Source organism: Phoxinus phoxinus (genome assembly GCF_949152265.1).
Source record: "Phoxinus phoxinus genome assembly, chromosome: 1".
NCBI lineage: Eukaryota > Metazoa > Chordata > Actinopteri > Cypriniformes > Leuciscidae > Phoxinus > Phoxinus phoxinus.
This window is the reverse complement of record NC_136876.1, coordinates 14412900-14428979: the sequence shown is the minus strand read 5'-3', so window position 1 is coordinate 14428979 and position 16080 is coordinate 14412900. Positions and strand designations below refer to the sequence as shown.

The 16080-nt window shown below is 37.5% G+C and overlaps 1 protein-coding gene and 1 gene segment (V, D, J or C); both read left to right on the top strand.

Moving 5' to 3' along the window:
* The first annotated feature begins 999 nt into the window (after nucleotides 1–999).
* Nucleotides 1000–6205, top strand: LOC306994395 (immunoglobulin lambda-1 light chain-like). Its single transcript, XM_079604872.1, has 4 exons — nucleotides 1000–1068; nucleotides 1147–1473; nucleotides 5185–5214; nucleotides 5775–6205. The coding sequence occupies exons 1-4, from the start codon at nucleotides 1029–1031 to the stop codon at nucleotides 6092–6094; spliced, it is 717 nt and encodes a 238-aa protein (XP_079460998.1). The 5' UTR covers nucleotides 1000–1028; the 3' UTR covers nucleotides 6095–6205.
* Nucleotides 6206–10059: 3854 nt separating this feature from the next.
* On the top strand, nucleotides 10060–12503 carry LOC306994403 (Ig lambda chain C region-like). The segment is given in 2 exons: nucleotides 10060–10530; nucleotides 11956–12503.
* The last annotated feature ends 3577 nt before the right edge of the window (nucleotides 12504–16080 follow it).

The window sequence follows — 16080 nt, the reverse complement described above, 5'->3', positions numbered from 1 at the left end:
CGGTCCACTGAAGGGGTTGTTTTGTAACGCCAGACGACGTCTTTTTTCGACATCTACCGCACGTCTAATGTTGACATCCGTGGGACCTCCGTGTAAGGGTTATTTATAGTCCAAATGTAGTCGTTTGTGGACGTCTTTTCAACATCAAATATAACGTTGTTTTTATACAACTTCTATAACTGTAGTCCCATGTTTCAAAAGGGTGGAGGACGTGTTTTCTGTACCATTGTATTTACATCTATGCATTTGGCAGATGCTTTTTATCCAAAGTGACTTACATTGCATTACACATTTATATTCCTATCAGTTCTTGCTTTCCCTGGGAATCAAACCCATGATCTTGAGTTGCAAGCACCAATGCTCTACTGGTTGAGATACAGGAAACCTATATTAAACTGCGTCTCCAGTTATCACCTGCTGAGCAATCAAATGGAGTTTTTGGAAAACGATCTTAAATAATTATTAATAATCTGTATTCATATGTATTAATCATGTTGATAACAACAATGTTGATATTTGTAAATAAAACAAATTATATATTAATCATATAAATTTCCTGCACCTGTCATAGACGTCCAAATGACGTCAAAAAAATTACCCATTTCAAAAGTCAAATGTTGAATGTCAATATGACGTCCAAGTTGTGTCATGGTTGGACGTTGAATAGATGTCCAGAATTGGTCATGGTTCCAATATAGACATGATCTGCACGTCTATCCGACATCCAATGTTTAGTGGGAATCGATTGAGAAAAACTTCAACACATTTTCCTCAGTGATGAAGTGAGAAGCTCATTTATAGACCATAGATATAATTTAGAATAGACAATCGTGTCTATTGGCAGATGTGTCAGATGTGGGCGTGTCTATTGTCAGAGGTGGGCGTGTCTATTGGCAGATATGGGCGTGTCTTTCAGTGGCTCCTCCCTCTCAGAGATCTTGACTGTCTTAAAGTTTCTCTCTCTGATCCTCTCAGCATTATTCTACAGCACTGCTCATCTTTACACGTCACACGGACCAAATCACAAGATGATCACAATAATCTGTGCTTTCTTTACTCTTCTGACCTGTAAGTTTTCATCACATCTGATATCAGGTTTAAAGTGTTTTGACACAATCTCATATAAAGGTTGTGTTTATTCTGCAGGTGTCAGTGGAGTGACTGTAGTGACTCAGAGTCCATTAATCTCAGTCAGTAAAGGAGAAACGGCTAAACTGGACTGTAATCTGGGGACAGTTACTGGATCTGCTGCTAGATGGTACAAACAGACTCCAGGAGGAGTTCCTCAATATGTGTTAAGATTTTATCATGGCTGGAGCTCAGTTAAATATGGATCTGGTTACTCTGCTCCTAAATTCACATCAACACATTCATCTAAATCAGATTATAGTCTGATCATCAGTAATGTGGATGTTGGTGATTCTGCAGTGTATTACTGTCAAACATATGACAGCTCTGTTAGTGAGTTCGTATCACAGTGATTCACAGCATGACAAAAACCTCCTCACTGCTCACATTCACTTCTGCTTTTAGACAACAGATGATAAGATCACTACTTCACTTCTCAGATCATGATGAATTACAAACTAATCACAGATGCTGAGAATATTCTCAAATTTCTTTACTATTCTACCCTGTTAGTAATTGTTTAGAGAAATATATATATATAAAAAAATAATAATAAAGAATCATGACAGGATAGTGTTAAATGTGCTTCTGAAGCTACAGCAGTTTCTCATCTCTGGTCCTCAGGTGTAAAGACACACTTTCTCGAAGTGACCACAGCATGTTCCCTTCACTAACAGACTTACAGTATGTGAGGGATTCAGTTGTTCACTTTCGTTTGAAACGCCCCGACAAACGGCATCTCCGTCCCAAAGTGAATTCACTCTGTGAACAACAGATTACTCTCATCTTTGGCTACAAATAATCATGCAATCTCATCTACAAATGAACAATAATAACAAAGCAAAGAATGAATGACAGCAATTGGTGAAAAAGAAGACACACAAACACTTTATCTCGTGTCTTAAAGCTGGAAATTCCTCATGCTAAAAAAACTGCATAAATACTACTCAGTTTTATTTATTTATTTATGAACATTTATTAGAGGATAATAATACTATTGTAAACCTCAGTTCGAGAGTAGGGAACGAGTATTGCGTAGCTATACGCAGTGGGGAAACTCCTTTTCCTCGATTTACTGAAGCTAAACATGTAAAACGCATTTTGCAGCTGCACAGCTAGCACAGTGAGTGTCTGACTCACTCATTGGCTGTGCTGCGGCAACTGCACATCTAATGGTGCGGACGCCAATGAGCTAACATCGCGCCTTACCACGTCAGAGCCCACCAAGGGGGCGTGGCCTTAGCCTATATTAGTCCCCGGAAAACACCATTTTAGCAGGATTAACGACTGAAGCGACCGATAGTAACCGAGTAGTTCCCTTTCAAACAGTCACTTCGTATTGAGTAGCAAACTATACAACGCTGCACTATAAGTAGCATGGTTGCCTACAGCAGCCCAGGACCCCTGAGCTCACAGAACAAGCCAGAACCCAAAACATATAATGACCAGACCAGACACCGTCGGGTCTAGTAATATATATATGTATATTTATATATCTGCCTATCTGACTATCTGCCTTCTCAGAGCAGATAGTCATCTCCCCAAACAACTTATTAGAAATATTCCCAAAATATTTCTATTTTAAAAATAGAAATGACAGAGCGCTTTCGTAGCAGGGGATATGCTTGACGCAACGATGCCTGCCCCTCCTTTGGGTTTTTACAGATGTGGGCATTGTACCCATTGTTCTAACTCAAATGACACAAAGCAATTTTCCCATCCCCAGTCAGGTAAAAAATACAAGATTAACTCATTCATTAATTGTAACACCATGCACGTGATTTACATGTTGAAATGTCCATGCGGTTTGGTATAGGTCAGACTAAACGGCCCCTTAAAATACGCATTGCAGAACACAAAGCAGCAATTCGGAACCTTAATATGGCAATTGCGAGGCATTATGTACAAGCTAATCATGGCTCCAATGTCTCCTTAAAGTTTAGGGGTATTGAAAAAATTCTACCCTCGCAAGTCTCAATCTGGAGGCGACATAGTGAAGTGCCTACTACAAAGAGAAGCTTTCTGGATTTTCACTCGTAACACAGTGCACCTAATGGTCTTAATGAGGAACTGGGTCTCTCATGCTTTTTATAATTTGTATAATTCATATTTGGAGGCACTTGTTTACATGTTGTTAACGGGTTTATATTTTTTTATGTATGTGTATGTATGTGTGTGTGTATGAGTGTATATGTGTATGTGTGTATATGTATGTGTATATGTATATGTGTATGTATATATATATATATACATATATACATCCCCAACCTTGGTTGGATGCGTCTGTAAAAAACACTTTCCTCCTGTAAACTACTCCAATGGCCACACCCTCTTGGTACCAGTCCTGAGCCCACCAGGGTATCAGGGTCCGTAGACAGCCATGATTCTCCATGATGCGCAGGCTGCCTGACTGTCCTGCATGGGTCAGCACTCTAAAATGTAAAATAGTTTCAATCCATGCATCACATTTAAATCCGCAGCATAACGTGAGACTGTCAAACCGCCAAATCATTTCATTGTGTTTTAGATTACATCTGGTAGTCTGGCTATCACCAGACCAAGCTCAATCTTTGAGATTGAACATGAGTCTGGGGAGTCTGCTCTGTATTTAATACTGCAGAAGAGGCGTGATCAACGGGTAATAGTTCAAATGACTCTGTACGCAATTGGATAGTCCTTCAACCAATCAGACGCGAAAACTCCAGGCATGAAACGTGTCAACAAACGAGTTGGTTTGTAGCATTGATCAGCGGTTTGCAGAAGCAGCAATGGCATCGAGCGATTTTTGTAGGTTGTGCAAAAAAAAATAAACATGAAAGTGAGTGGTATTTACACCCACTCGAGCGATTTGTTTGCTAAACTAAAGAAGCCATTGAACATCGTCGAGAGGTAAGGATTGGATTGGATTAAACCCGCCAATAGCGCGACAGGTGAATTAACCAGTTTGTGATTTGTACCAAATTTGTAACGGAAGCAGGATAGAAGAATATACAGGTTTCCAGACTGAGCTGCAGTGCGAAATCAAATCGCCGGCAGATCGGGCTGGGTTTACCCAATCTATACAGCAGGAGCAGTTCTGGAGAACATTGAGAGTTGAAGCGCTCTGAAACACAAGCAGTTCTGCCGTTCACATTCTTCCACCAACGAATGAACTGTGTTTTAGTGCGTGCACAAGAATAAAATATTATTGACATTTAATGTTGTGTCTGCTGGCTTTTTTTCTTCAGCTTCAAGTTTAACGCACTTTCGTACGGGCCGTTTCGCGTTTATTTTCACACACCGCTTGCTGCGCATATATTGAGACTTTTCTCAGCGATACGCTTTTTTTTATCCACATTAAATTGGACCTGCGGGCAAATCAATTTGCTTATATAGCTGAACTTGTAACTGTAAGTAATATCAACGTTAAACGAGTGCATTTGTGTGCATTCGAGCGACCCGGGTTCAAGACCGAAGTCACTGTACATATATCTGTTCTCAATCTCTCACTGATGTTCTCTTGAAAAGCGAGTTACTAGAGTTTGTCTGTAGAAGGCAAATTCTCAAGCAGTGTTGTTATTTATTAAGATTACTTTATTGTAGCCTATTTGAAGCACACTATAAATTAGCACACTTCAAGTTTACTTGGCATGCCTTTGCAATGGGTTTTAAAATCACTAAAAGTGTGTTATCAGTATAATATTAATGTTCAACACTCCGTGTAATGTAATTGCAATTGTAATGTTACCAAAATACATTTGAAGTTTTAGCTGAGGGAATTCTGCATTTCAAAACTTACAAGCCTATATTTACTCTTGTATTGGTATTTATCTTGTATTTGTATATTGGTAAATACAAGAGTAGCCTATATTTAAAGTGCACTTAAGTTGACTATTTTTTCACTAGGGATGAACTTGTTTCTTGACATCACGACACTTACTGACTGTAAGAGCTTTAATGAAGAGAGTTGTGGTTTATAATCTGAGCTTGAGTGAATGTTTCAGTTCTGTGTCTCTCGCCTCTGAAACTCAGGAGGTTTTTGTACGAGTGAAGATGTGACTTGTATCACAGTGGTATTCGGCCAAGGAACAAAACTGAATGTGATCGGTGAGTAAACTTTACTCTTTCAATACTGGTCAGTCACTTTTTATTATTGCAAAAATGATACAATAAAAAAATCTCTCTCTCTCTATATATATATATATTTACTTTAATAAAGTGTTCTTGAGATTTTATTCCCTGTGTAAATATATTTTAACATTTCAAAACTTACCTTAATAATGATTTTTAAAATCTGAACTCAAGTGTATGGGTTTAAAATACATGTAAAATATATGATTAAAATACATGTAAAGGTTTTTAAAGGCTTGATATTTATCCTCATGTTGTTTCAATCCATTCATATGTACAGGTAATGTTCTGTTCTTAGTTAATGTACTAGTTATAGAGTCAGATTCAAAGTTCTAACATAGTAAACTGACATCTTGTATTTTATATGCAATGTGTGTCCTTCAACTGACCCATTTACACAAGTTGTGATACATTTATATTATATTATATTATATTATATTATATTATATTATATTATATTATATTATATTATATTATATTATATTATATTATATTATATTTCTTGTTGTCATGAATTCCCTGCCTGTTTTCTCCAGACTTTCCTCTGGCTCCTCCTGTTCTGACACTCTTGCCTCCGTCCACTGAGGCTCTGAAGGAGAGAAAAGCTACACTTGTGTGTCTGGCTGAGGATATTTCTGTAGCTCTGGTTCATGTCAGCTGGACAGTCAATGGACGCTCTGTTACAGAAGGAGTTTGGAGCAGTGCTACTGAGAAACAACAAGACAAAACCTTCAAAATGAGCAGCTATCTGACCATCGACTCCTCGGACTGGACCGATAATGTGGATTTCTCATGTGAAGTGTCAGTGGGCTCAGAATTCACTAAGAAAAGTATCTCAAACTCACAGAGTTATTGAAATATTGTCCTTTTTTCTTTATTTTTTTCATGTTATTTGAACTGTGTGACATATCTGACATTTAAAATGACTGTACTTTAATTTTTGGTTTTGGTTCTGCAAATAAAGATATTTGGCAATGCATTTGTTTGCATTTTCTTTCATAGACATGCATGACTCTCTCTCAGGATACACCTGCACAATATGCCTCATAATTTCAGCTTTATGTAAATCATGATGTTCCTCTGAGCTCTTTCAGAACTGAAACACACTAAGAAGTCACCAGCTGCACAGATCACAGAGAAATATACTTCATATACACAAAACCACATAATTAACATGATTTTGTGATATCTAATCAATGCTTTTATTTTACATCACATTTCTTACTCATTAATAACTTTTACTGCATAATATCAAACATATATTTCTAAAATTGACTATCAGGGAACATACATTGAAAAATAACGACTGCTTGGATAATTTATAATAAATACTGCAATATTTCATAAAAAATATGAATTGTCCATTTTGATTTCATGGTGACTTTAACATTTGGAAATCTGATCAAATAGTAGGGAATGGTTATGTGGAATGACAGAAGAGAGAAAGACAAAACTGCAGTCAAGAGCATTTCATTATGAAGCACATATAGTTTCTTCTGCTGATTTTGATTAATGCAGATTATCCATACAGACAGTACATAAATGTGACAATGCAATATTTGACAAGTTGTTTTAACTATTAGGTTTAGCTATTCACTTTACATGTGTTTTATTCTGTCCTTTAGGTCGAAGCTCCTTCATAATAACTCACATTTGTAGCTGGATGTAAATTGTGTGTTTTCTCTGTTTTCACTCATGATGGAGAGACACAGATGAGTTTTACTGACCTGCAGGTTCTCACGAGACAAACCGCAATCATAAACTATATATTTTCATGAATACCTGAACAAATATTCAGTCAAATAAAAATTGAAACAGGACTTCTAATTGAATGAAATTCTTGTCTTGAAATCCTGTGCTGAGTTTAAATGATTCAGTGAACAAATTTAATTTTAATATTCAGCAGTATCCTTTGAAACTATAAATGAGATGCTTTGAATATTCTTTTTGTGCAATTAAAATTTTAGTATCAGTCTATAGATTTGATTTCATACATCACCTCTTGAGAAATTCATCATTTCACAGGAATGGAGGAAACATTGGGATTTTTTTCCCCATATGTGAATAACTGAGATATTAAAGCAGTGTCTGGATGAAATGATTGGCTGAACTCCAGTGATCGTCACTCTTTCAGAGTTTCTCTTCCTCATATATGAGTCTCTCAGTCTCTCTTATTCTCTTCATCTCTCCACTAAACTCAAACTCTTCACAGGGAAGATGCTGATCATTTTCTTCTTCACTCTCCTCACTCTTCTGTCATGTAAGTTATTTCACTACAAACATGTTGTTCTCTCAGGTTTGTTGATGAAATTAATTGTATTGATTATAATTTTTCAGGTGTCAGATCTGCGAAAGTGGTCACACAGAAACCCTCTGTGCTGACAGAACAAAAAGGCAAATCTGTGACTCTGGATTGTAACATTGAAAAGGATTATACTTATGTCGGCTGGTATAAACAGAGTCCAAATGCAGCTCCTCAGTTTGTGTTGAGATACTATCATTCACTCAGCTCTCCTGACAAATATGGTGATGGTTTTACATCCAGCCGCTTCACATCTAGAGCTCAGTCAAATATTGACTATAGTCTGATCATCAGTAATGTGGATGTTGGTGATTCTGCAGTGTATTACTGTGGCACAAGGGACTCTAATGAGTTCGTATCACAGTGATTCACAGCATGACAAAAACCTCCTCACTGCTCACATTCACTTCTGCTTTTACACACTTCTCACTTGTTCTTGAAATCAATGTACAATATGGCCGGTTTTTACATGCAGTTTACAGTTCATTAGTATATTTAAATCATTTAAATCAAGTGTAACTCTAGAGATGGACTGGTCACCTAGAGGCATGTTGGACATTTATATATGTATTTTTATTTTATATTGGTTTATTTAACAAAATTGAAAGTAAAATTTGAACAGTAAAAATAATATTTTGATGGATCTATACATACATTTACTTTGGATATCTGTTTTCTATATTATATATTAAGCAAATATACAGCATATCTGAAAAAAGAAAACATGTGCACTAGTGACAGATGAAGTATCAGTGAACTGTGACTGTGCTTCCCTAACACACTTTTTCAGTTTAATTTAATTTATAGTTTATTATTATAGACTTTTAAAAAAGCCTAATACTGTAATACACAGTCACAGTGACTCATTAAAAAATATATATTAACATGTATTAGAAATATATTAACTATTATATACACAACTGATTAACACTATATTTCAAAGAAAAAAACATGATTAATTTTTAAATTGTTGTATTACAGTTTTTCTCAGTCGATTGGACACATTTCTCTAAACTCAGTTCACTGCTCTCAGAACAATAAACACTGCCATCTAAACACACTCTTATCTTACAGCCAAACAGTTCATGAAGCTCTGTGTTTAAAAAGTAAATATATCATCAAAACTACAGGTGTGTTCTCTATTGATTTCATAACATATTCAGCTCCAGACACACACTAATGAAAATGCATTTTATGATGAAGTTCTTAAATGAGGAATTTTGATGTATGTTTTTCCCCTATACCCCAGAAATGATACACAATACACAAATATGCAGCAGATGTTTGCTGTTGTACAGTTATGCGATCACTCAACTTTATTGATCACATCTCTGATTTACATCTGGCCAGAGAATTTGCAGAATTTGCTGTATTCCAGGTCTTCTGAAGCTACAGCAGTTTCTCATCTCTGGTCCTCAGGAGTAAAGACACACTTTCTCGAAGTGACCACAGCATGTTCCCTTCACTAACAGACTTACAGTATGTGAGGGATTCAGTTGTTCACTTTCATTTGAAACGCCCCGACAAACTGCTCTCCTTCCCAAGTCAATACCGTAACTAATTACTCAAATAAATATTTTGTTGGGTTGTTCTTGAAATAAAAATAATAATTCCTTTGGAAATCACATTTCCAAATGACACCCATCTTAAAGATAATAACATCAACCAATACTTTTTTCAACAAAACCTTTAACGTTACAACTTTTCTTTTCTTTTCTTTTTTTTCTCACAACACAAAGTCTTCCAAGTGTTTGGGCTTTTGATCAGTCCTTTGGGACCTGCGGACCTCTGGGATTGAACTCAGGGTTTTGCTTTCAACACTCCGGCTGGTCCTGAGAGCCCAAACCCGCTGGCTCTGTCACAGTGTCTCCACAAACGGAGTCAGTCCCGCTACACACTGATGTGTCCAAGGAAACATCCCGACTCTGAACTCTCCACCGCCTGAGAGAGAATTTGATCCACGTGTCTACGCACTACTTTGCCGGCTCGAGCATGACCGGTACGGGAGAGCGCCCGTAACCTTGGCAATGATCCCAGAAATCCACTTGGGTGCATAACTATCAAATCAGCTTCACCAACGTGAAAACTCCTAACTCGCCATTTGTTGTTGTTGTGGCAAAAATTCATCAAACAAACATCACTGCGTAAGGGAGACTCAGAGTCAAATTATAAAATAGAAGTATTTATTCTTGCAAGAATAGGAGCAGTCTAGTACACAGTTGTTACCCTGTGCAGAAGAGTGACACCCACCCAGACAGACTGAACCAACTTTTTATCCTAATCTCCAAGGTCTTCTTCCCCCCCAGAGCCTTCCTCCCAGTAGATTTCCATCCAGTAGGTTTCCATAGACAAAGAAGCCATAACACTAGTTTAGATTCGTCACTAGTTGGCCCATAAGCCCTCCTTCACCAAATGGCCTTCTGACATCTAGGTCAGAGGTCCTTGTTCGTCTGTTCTCTGGAGTGTCTCCCCCTTCTGCCTCCCCAGGTACATAAACATCATCTTCTCTCACTACAAGTGAGACACACATGTGACATTCTTTGAATCATCTATATTTTACTAAAGATCAATGAATATCATAAAATCGCCACTACATTATCATGAAACTGCTTTTGTTTTGTTCGTCTCGTAACTTCTGTTGCAAGTCTGGATACAATGGATCAAGAGTGGAACGCAGTTTACGTCCCAACAGCATCTCTGCAGGACTTATTCCTGTGGTGGACTGTGTGTGATCCTGTAGCTGAACACACGGGCCACTTTGGTCAAATACAGCAAATATGAAGAATAAAACAGCAACATAAATGTGTTTGTGTTTGAATCTGAACCATTTCTCCATGAAATAAATGTGTAAAGGACACAGTCCGCTGAGGTTGAGTGAGTGTTTCACTTCTGTTTGTGTCTCTTCACAGACTGAGGAGGTTTTTGTACGACTGAACATATGAAATGTGTCACTGTGGTATTCGGACAAGGAACAAAACTCATTGTGACTGGTAAGTGATCTTTACACTGTATATATATATTTTTTTTAATCTTTTCACTGTATTAAATATAGCCTAAACTTCATTATAGATATATAAACTCATTATTGTAGTGAATTTACAGTTAAATGTGTGAATTCAGTCAGAAAAAAGTTTTATCAAGCGCCTAACTTTCATCTGTGCTTTTATCTGGTTGTGTTTTTTATTCAATTAATAATTAATATTATTACTATAGAACAGACTTTATCATGTTGTGATTTAAGGACAAGCATCTACTTTGTGTTTAATTTGATGTATTTTTAAAAATCCTCATTTAACTAATTATGTTCAGTATCTGTGAAACAACACACGAGAAGTTGACCTGCGGTGTGTGACGTGCTGTTTTACATCTAAAACTGTTTTGCTGAATGTTTATTTAAATAATTATTATACATGAAGCTTACTCAATTTGTACCTTTATGTCACGTTGTAGGACAGTTGAAAATGAGCTGTGAAGGCATAAAGATGATTAAAAATAGTAGAAAATATAGTGTCAGCATCTAAAATACACACTGTGTGCCATATATAAATTCATGTACATTTCAACCCAAAATCTTGATGTAGAAAATAACAATCCAACAAACTACCCACACACATGCACTATTTTACTTTTGTGTTGCAAGTCAATAAAGACATTGAGATGCAGTTTTTAAACATAAATAATTATAATATTATTGATTTATTAAATATTTTGACATGTTGACATGGTGATGTGTGAAATTTTCAAAGTTGAAATGTATTCAGAGTTCAATAAGTCATATGTGTGTCTAAGATACAGATGTTTGTCCATGTTAATGGTGATTTGTGTTGATGCAGATGTTTGTCCATGTTAATGGTGATTTGTGTTGATGCAGATGTTTGTCCATGTTAATGGTGATTTGTGTTGATGCAGATGTTTGTCCATATTAATGGTGATTTGTGTTGATGCAGATGTTTGTCCATGTTAATGGTGATTTGTGTTGATGCAGATGCAGATGTTTGTCCATGTTAATGGTGATTTGTGTTGATGCAGATGTTTGTCCATGTTAATGGTGATTTGTGTTGATGCAGATGTTTGTCCATGTTAATGGTGATTTGTGTTGATGCTGATGCAGATGTTTGTCCATGTTAATGGTGATTTGTGTTGATGCAGATGTTTGTCCATGTTAATGGTGATTTGTGTTGATGCAGATGTTTGTCCATGTTAATGGTGATTTGTGTTGATGCAGATGTTTGTCCATGTTAATGGTGATTTGTGTTGATGCAGATGTTTGTCCATGTTAATGGTGATTTGTGTTGATGCAGATGTTTGTCCATATTAATGGTGATTTGTGTTGATGCAGATGTTTGTCCATATTAATGGTGATTTGTGTTGATGCTGATGTTTGTCCATGTTAATGGTGATTTGTGTTGATGCAGATGCAGATGTTGCTCCTCCTGTGCTGAACATCCTCCGTTCAACCAGAGAAGATCTGATCAGCTCCAGTAAAGTCACTCTGGTGTGTCTGATCAATCACATGTCTGTGGGTTTTGCTGATGTGCGCTGGCTTGTGAACGGGAACTCGGTGACTACAGGCGTCTTCACCGGCTCTGCTGAACAGCAGCCTGACCAGAAATTCAAGATGAGCAGTTATTTAACCATCGAGAGCTCAGAGTGGGACAAAGACCAAGATCTGACATGTGAAGCGATTATCGCCTCAAAGATCACCAGCACAAGCATCAAGAAATCTGAATGCAGCGACTAAACTCAGAGAATCTGATGTTGTTTGAGTGATTATGATAGCGAGTAATAATATCTTCTGACGTAGAGTAATATAAATCAAGAATATAGAAACTATTAAAAATAGTTCAAGAATGTAACTTAGTGCCTGAACTGTGTCATTTTCTGCAGACAATATTTTGGCTTTAATGATGATGTAAGATGATAAATAACCTGTTTAATAAACCGCATGTTGAACAAACAGTTTTCTTATTGATTTTGTGTGGAGAAATGAGGCATGTAACCATTCAAAATGTATTAACTACTTCCTAACTAAGTCAGTTTTTTCTTCTACGATCAATGGAAGAATGAATAATAAAAGTAGTATCATTGTGTAAATGAAATAAACCATGTCTTCAGTTTTAAAATATTTAAACCTCATATCTTCAGTGGAAAGAGCAAATTAAACTAGTAAACTAATATATCATTTGTTTAGAGCACAGCAGAGATGAATGTCGTCTGAATATAGAGACGATCACATGACTGATAATGAGCGAGTGACTCAATGACAAATGAAAAATAACTATTGATACATAAAGTTACTAAAAAGAAACAAAATGCTCCTGGTGGCCTGACATTCATGTGATCCGACATCATGTGAATATGGATTTTAAAGTTATCTTCTAGCAGATGCAGTGAGCTGTGGAGATTTTCTTCAGGACAGGAAGTTGATTCTGACACACAGGAAACACCTGCTGTTATAATAAGCTCTATGTAAATCATCGGTTTCTCTGTGCTCGTTTTATCTGTTCATTCAACCAGACAAGAGCATCAACAGCAAATGATCTGGCAATCTTCATCTGTATACATGAACAATAATAAAGGAGCAATAAAATGAATGAAACATGGCAAGAAGAAAAACAAAATTAACTAACAAAACTGAATATAGTAGATGTTGTGCACTGGAACATCAGGAAGATCAGGCCTTTCCTAACTGAGCATGCAACACAACTTCTCGCCCAGGCCTTTGTTATCTCTAGGCTTGATTCCTGCAATGCTCTTCTGGCTGGTCTTCCATCATGTGCAACTAAACCTCTACAAATGATCCAGAATGCTGCAGCCCATCTTGTCTTCAACGAGCCCAAAAGGGCCCACGTCACTCCTCTGTTCATCTCTCTGCACTGGCTACCACTCGCTGCTCGCATCAAGTTCAAGGCATTGACGCTTGCTTACAGATCGACCACAGGCTCAGCTCCCACCTACTTTCACTCGCTCCTACGAGTCTACATCCCTACCAGAAGCCTGTGATCGGTCAATGAGCGACGGCTCGTGGTACCATCACAGAGAGCTACAAAATCACTCTCCAGAACATTCTCATTCACGGTTCCATGCTGGTGGAATGATCTCCCTACCCTCGTCCGGAATGCAGAATCCCTGACTACATTCAAAAGCAGAGGTGTCAAGTAACGAAGTACAAATACTTCGTTACATTACTTAAGTAGAAATTTTCGGTATCTATACTTTACTTGAGTAATTATTTTTCAGCCGACTTTTTACTTCTACTCCTTACATTTTCACGCAATTATCTGTACTTTCTACTCCTTACATTTTAAAAATAGCCTCGTTACTCCTATTTCATTTCTGCTTGTTTTCATTCTGGCTTGTCGTCGTTCAAAAAATGGCCAATTATACTACAATAGATCTGAGTCCCGCCTCCTAAACACACATCGCTAAACTGATTGGCTTTGTGTTTTCTTTCTAACTTGTGAGAGGCTGTCCGCACGGCGCGCTGTAGTTACATTTGGTTTGTGCGAAGCGGCAAAACTCCTCCGAAGGAAACCTACTGTAGATGCGGTAAGCGAGGGAGAAATCAACAGTTTTGTGCTCAAGAATACGGGGCAAATCGCGTCAAATATTGCTTTGGGGACAGCCGTTTTTACAATATTGCCTACTGTATGACAATCGCGGGATAAGTGGCAAACATAATCGTTAGTGTGTGTGTGCGTGCGCGCGTGTGTGTGTGAGAGAGAGGTGAGAGAGAGTGTGTGCGTGTGTGTGAGAGAGCGAGTGTGTGTGAGAGGGAGACTGAGTGTGTGTGTGTGAGAGAGAGAGAGAGAGAGAGAGAGAGAGAGGGGAGAGAGTGTGTGTGTGAGAGAGAAGAGAGAGAGTGTGTGTGTGTGAGAGAGAGAGAGAGGAGAGAGAGTGTGTGTGTGTGAGAGAGAAGAGAGAGAGTGTGGAGAGAGAGAAGAGAGAGTGTGTGTGTGTGTGTGTGAGAGAGAGAGAGAGAGAGTGCGTGCATGTGTGTGTGAGAGAGAGAGAGTGTGTGTGTGTGGGAGAGAGAGAGTGTGTGTGTGCGAGCAACCATTATAGTGTCAAAATATCCCCACAAAGATGGCAATATCCGAAATCCTTATATGTGGCTGAAACAGGTATACCTGTTATACAGCTATAGCCTAGTGCCTCAAGTTTTTCAACATTTACATTTTAATATATATAACATTATAGTCATTATGGCCTTAGAATTTTTTTTAATTTCTTTTTTTTTGAGGAGGTGGGGTGCACTATAGGCCCCTTTGGCGCGGTCTAAGCTTTTGTCCTTAATGGCATTTTTTGCCTTGCATTACTTTTACTTTTATACTTTAAGTAGTTTTGAAACCATGTACTTTTACACTTTTACTTGAGTAAAAAGCTTGAGTTGATACTTCAACTTCTACAGAAGTCATTTTAAACCCTAGTATCTGTACTTCTACTTGAGTAATGAATCTGAATACTTTTGACACCTCTGTTCAAAAGACAACTGAAAACTCATCTCTTCCGTGAGCACTTGACATAAAAAAAAAAAAAAAAAAAAAAAAAAACTCTTCCTTTAATCCTCCCTTGTTTGGCCTATGCTACTCTGAGCAATGCCTGAACTTTGTATTCTGAGCACTTCTTGCGTTATTTTTGCCTCTTCACGATGACTCGCTTGCTGTAGTCCTCAGTTGTAAGTCGCTTTGGATAAAAGCGTCTGCTAAATGACTAAAATGACTAAATGTAAATGTTGTGACATTGTTTTTGCCTCTCACTGTTTCTAACACTGATTTATGACGTATTTTAAATATTTCAAGGTACAATGTGTAGGAATTTCTCCCATATAGCAGGAAATTGTATTTTGCATTCAAACAAATAGTGTTCTCTAGCGCCTCGCTTTTTCAAATGCGTGTTGCAACTACCGTAGCCGTTATGTGCCAAGAAGCTACAACAACGTAGCCTTTGGAAGTCTTCCAACAGCACTTCATCGAGTTTTTTTTCGGGTGATGAGGTTCGTTATTTTAAACAAACTGCAACTTGCCGTTACCATTAATGCCTCCTGCATTATGAAGCACCGTGCCGAGCAGCCTTTCAAATTTGCCGGGACAGTGCCAATCGCCTCTCACTGATCTCCTTGTTCGTCTCTGCTGGTTTCACCAATGAGGACATATTAAAAAATATTGACATTGATTTTAGCTAACAAAATACTTCAGAACATTTGAGACTTTTTTTCTGATACATTAAATTTTTGCATGTTTTACTTGTGTTATTTTAATGAATAAGAAACTCTCAAAAAAACATTTCACATTTTTTTGCATGACACTGCATTTTTTTTATTTTGTTTTCTCTGTAAACACTAGGAGGACCGTTGCACTCACATCTCGCATCTTTTGCAGCGTCTCGCACAAGACAGGGCTTTCTAAAGATGTGGAGCTTAAATAAGTTCAACTTTTAATTGACCTGTGTCTAGACTTTTGTTTGTACCCAGTCCACTGCCCATGTCTCACAAAACACATTCTGTGTGAACGGGTCTTTATATGTTTGATTATTTAACT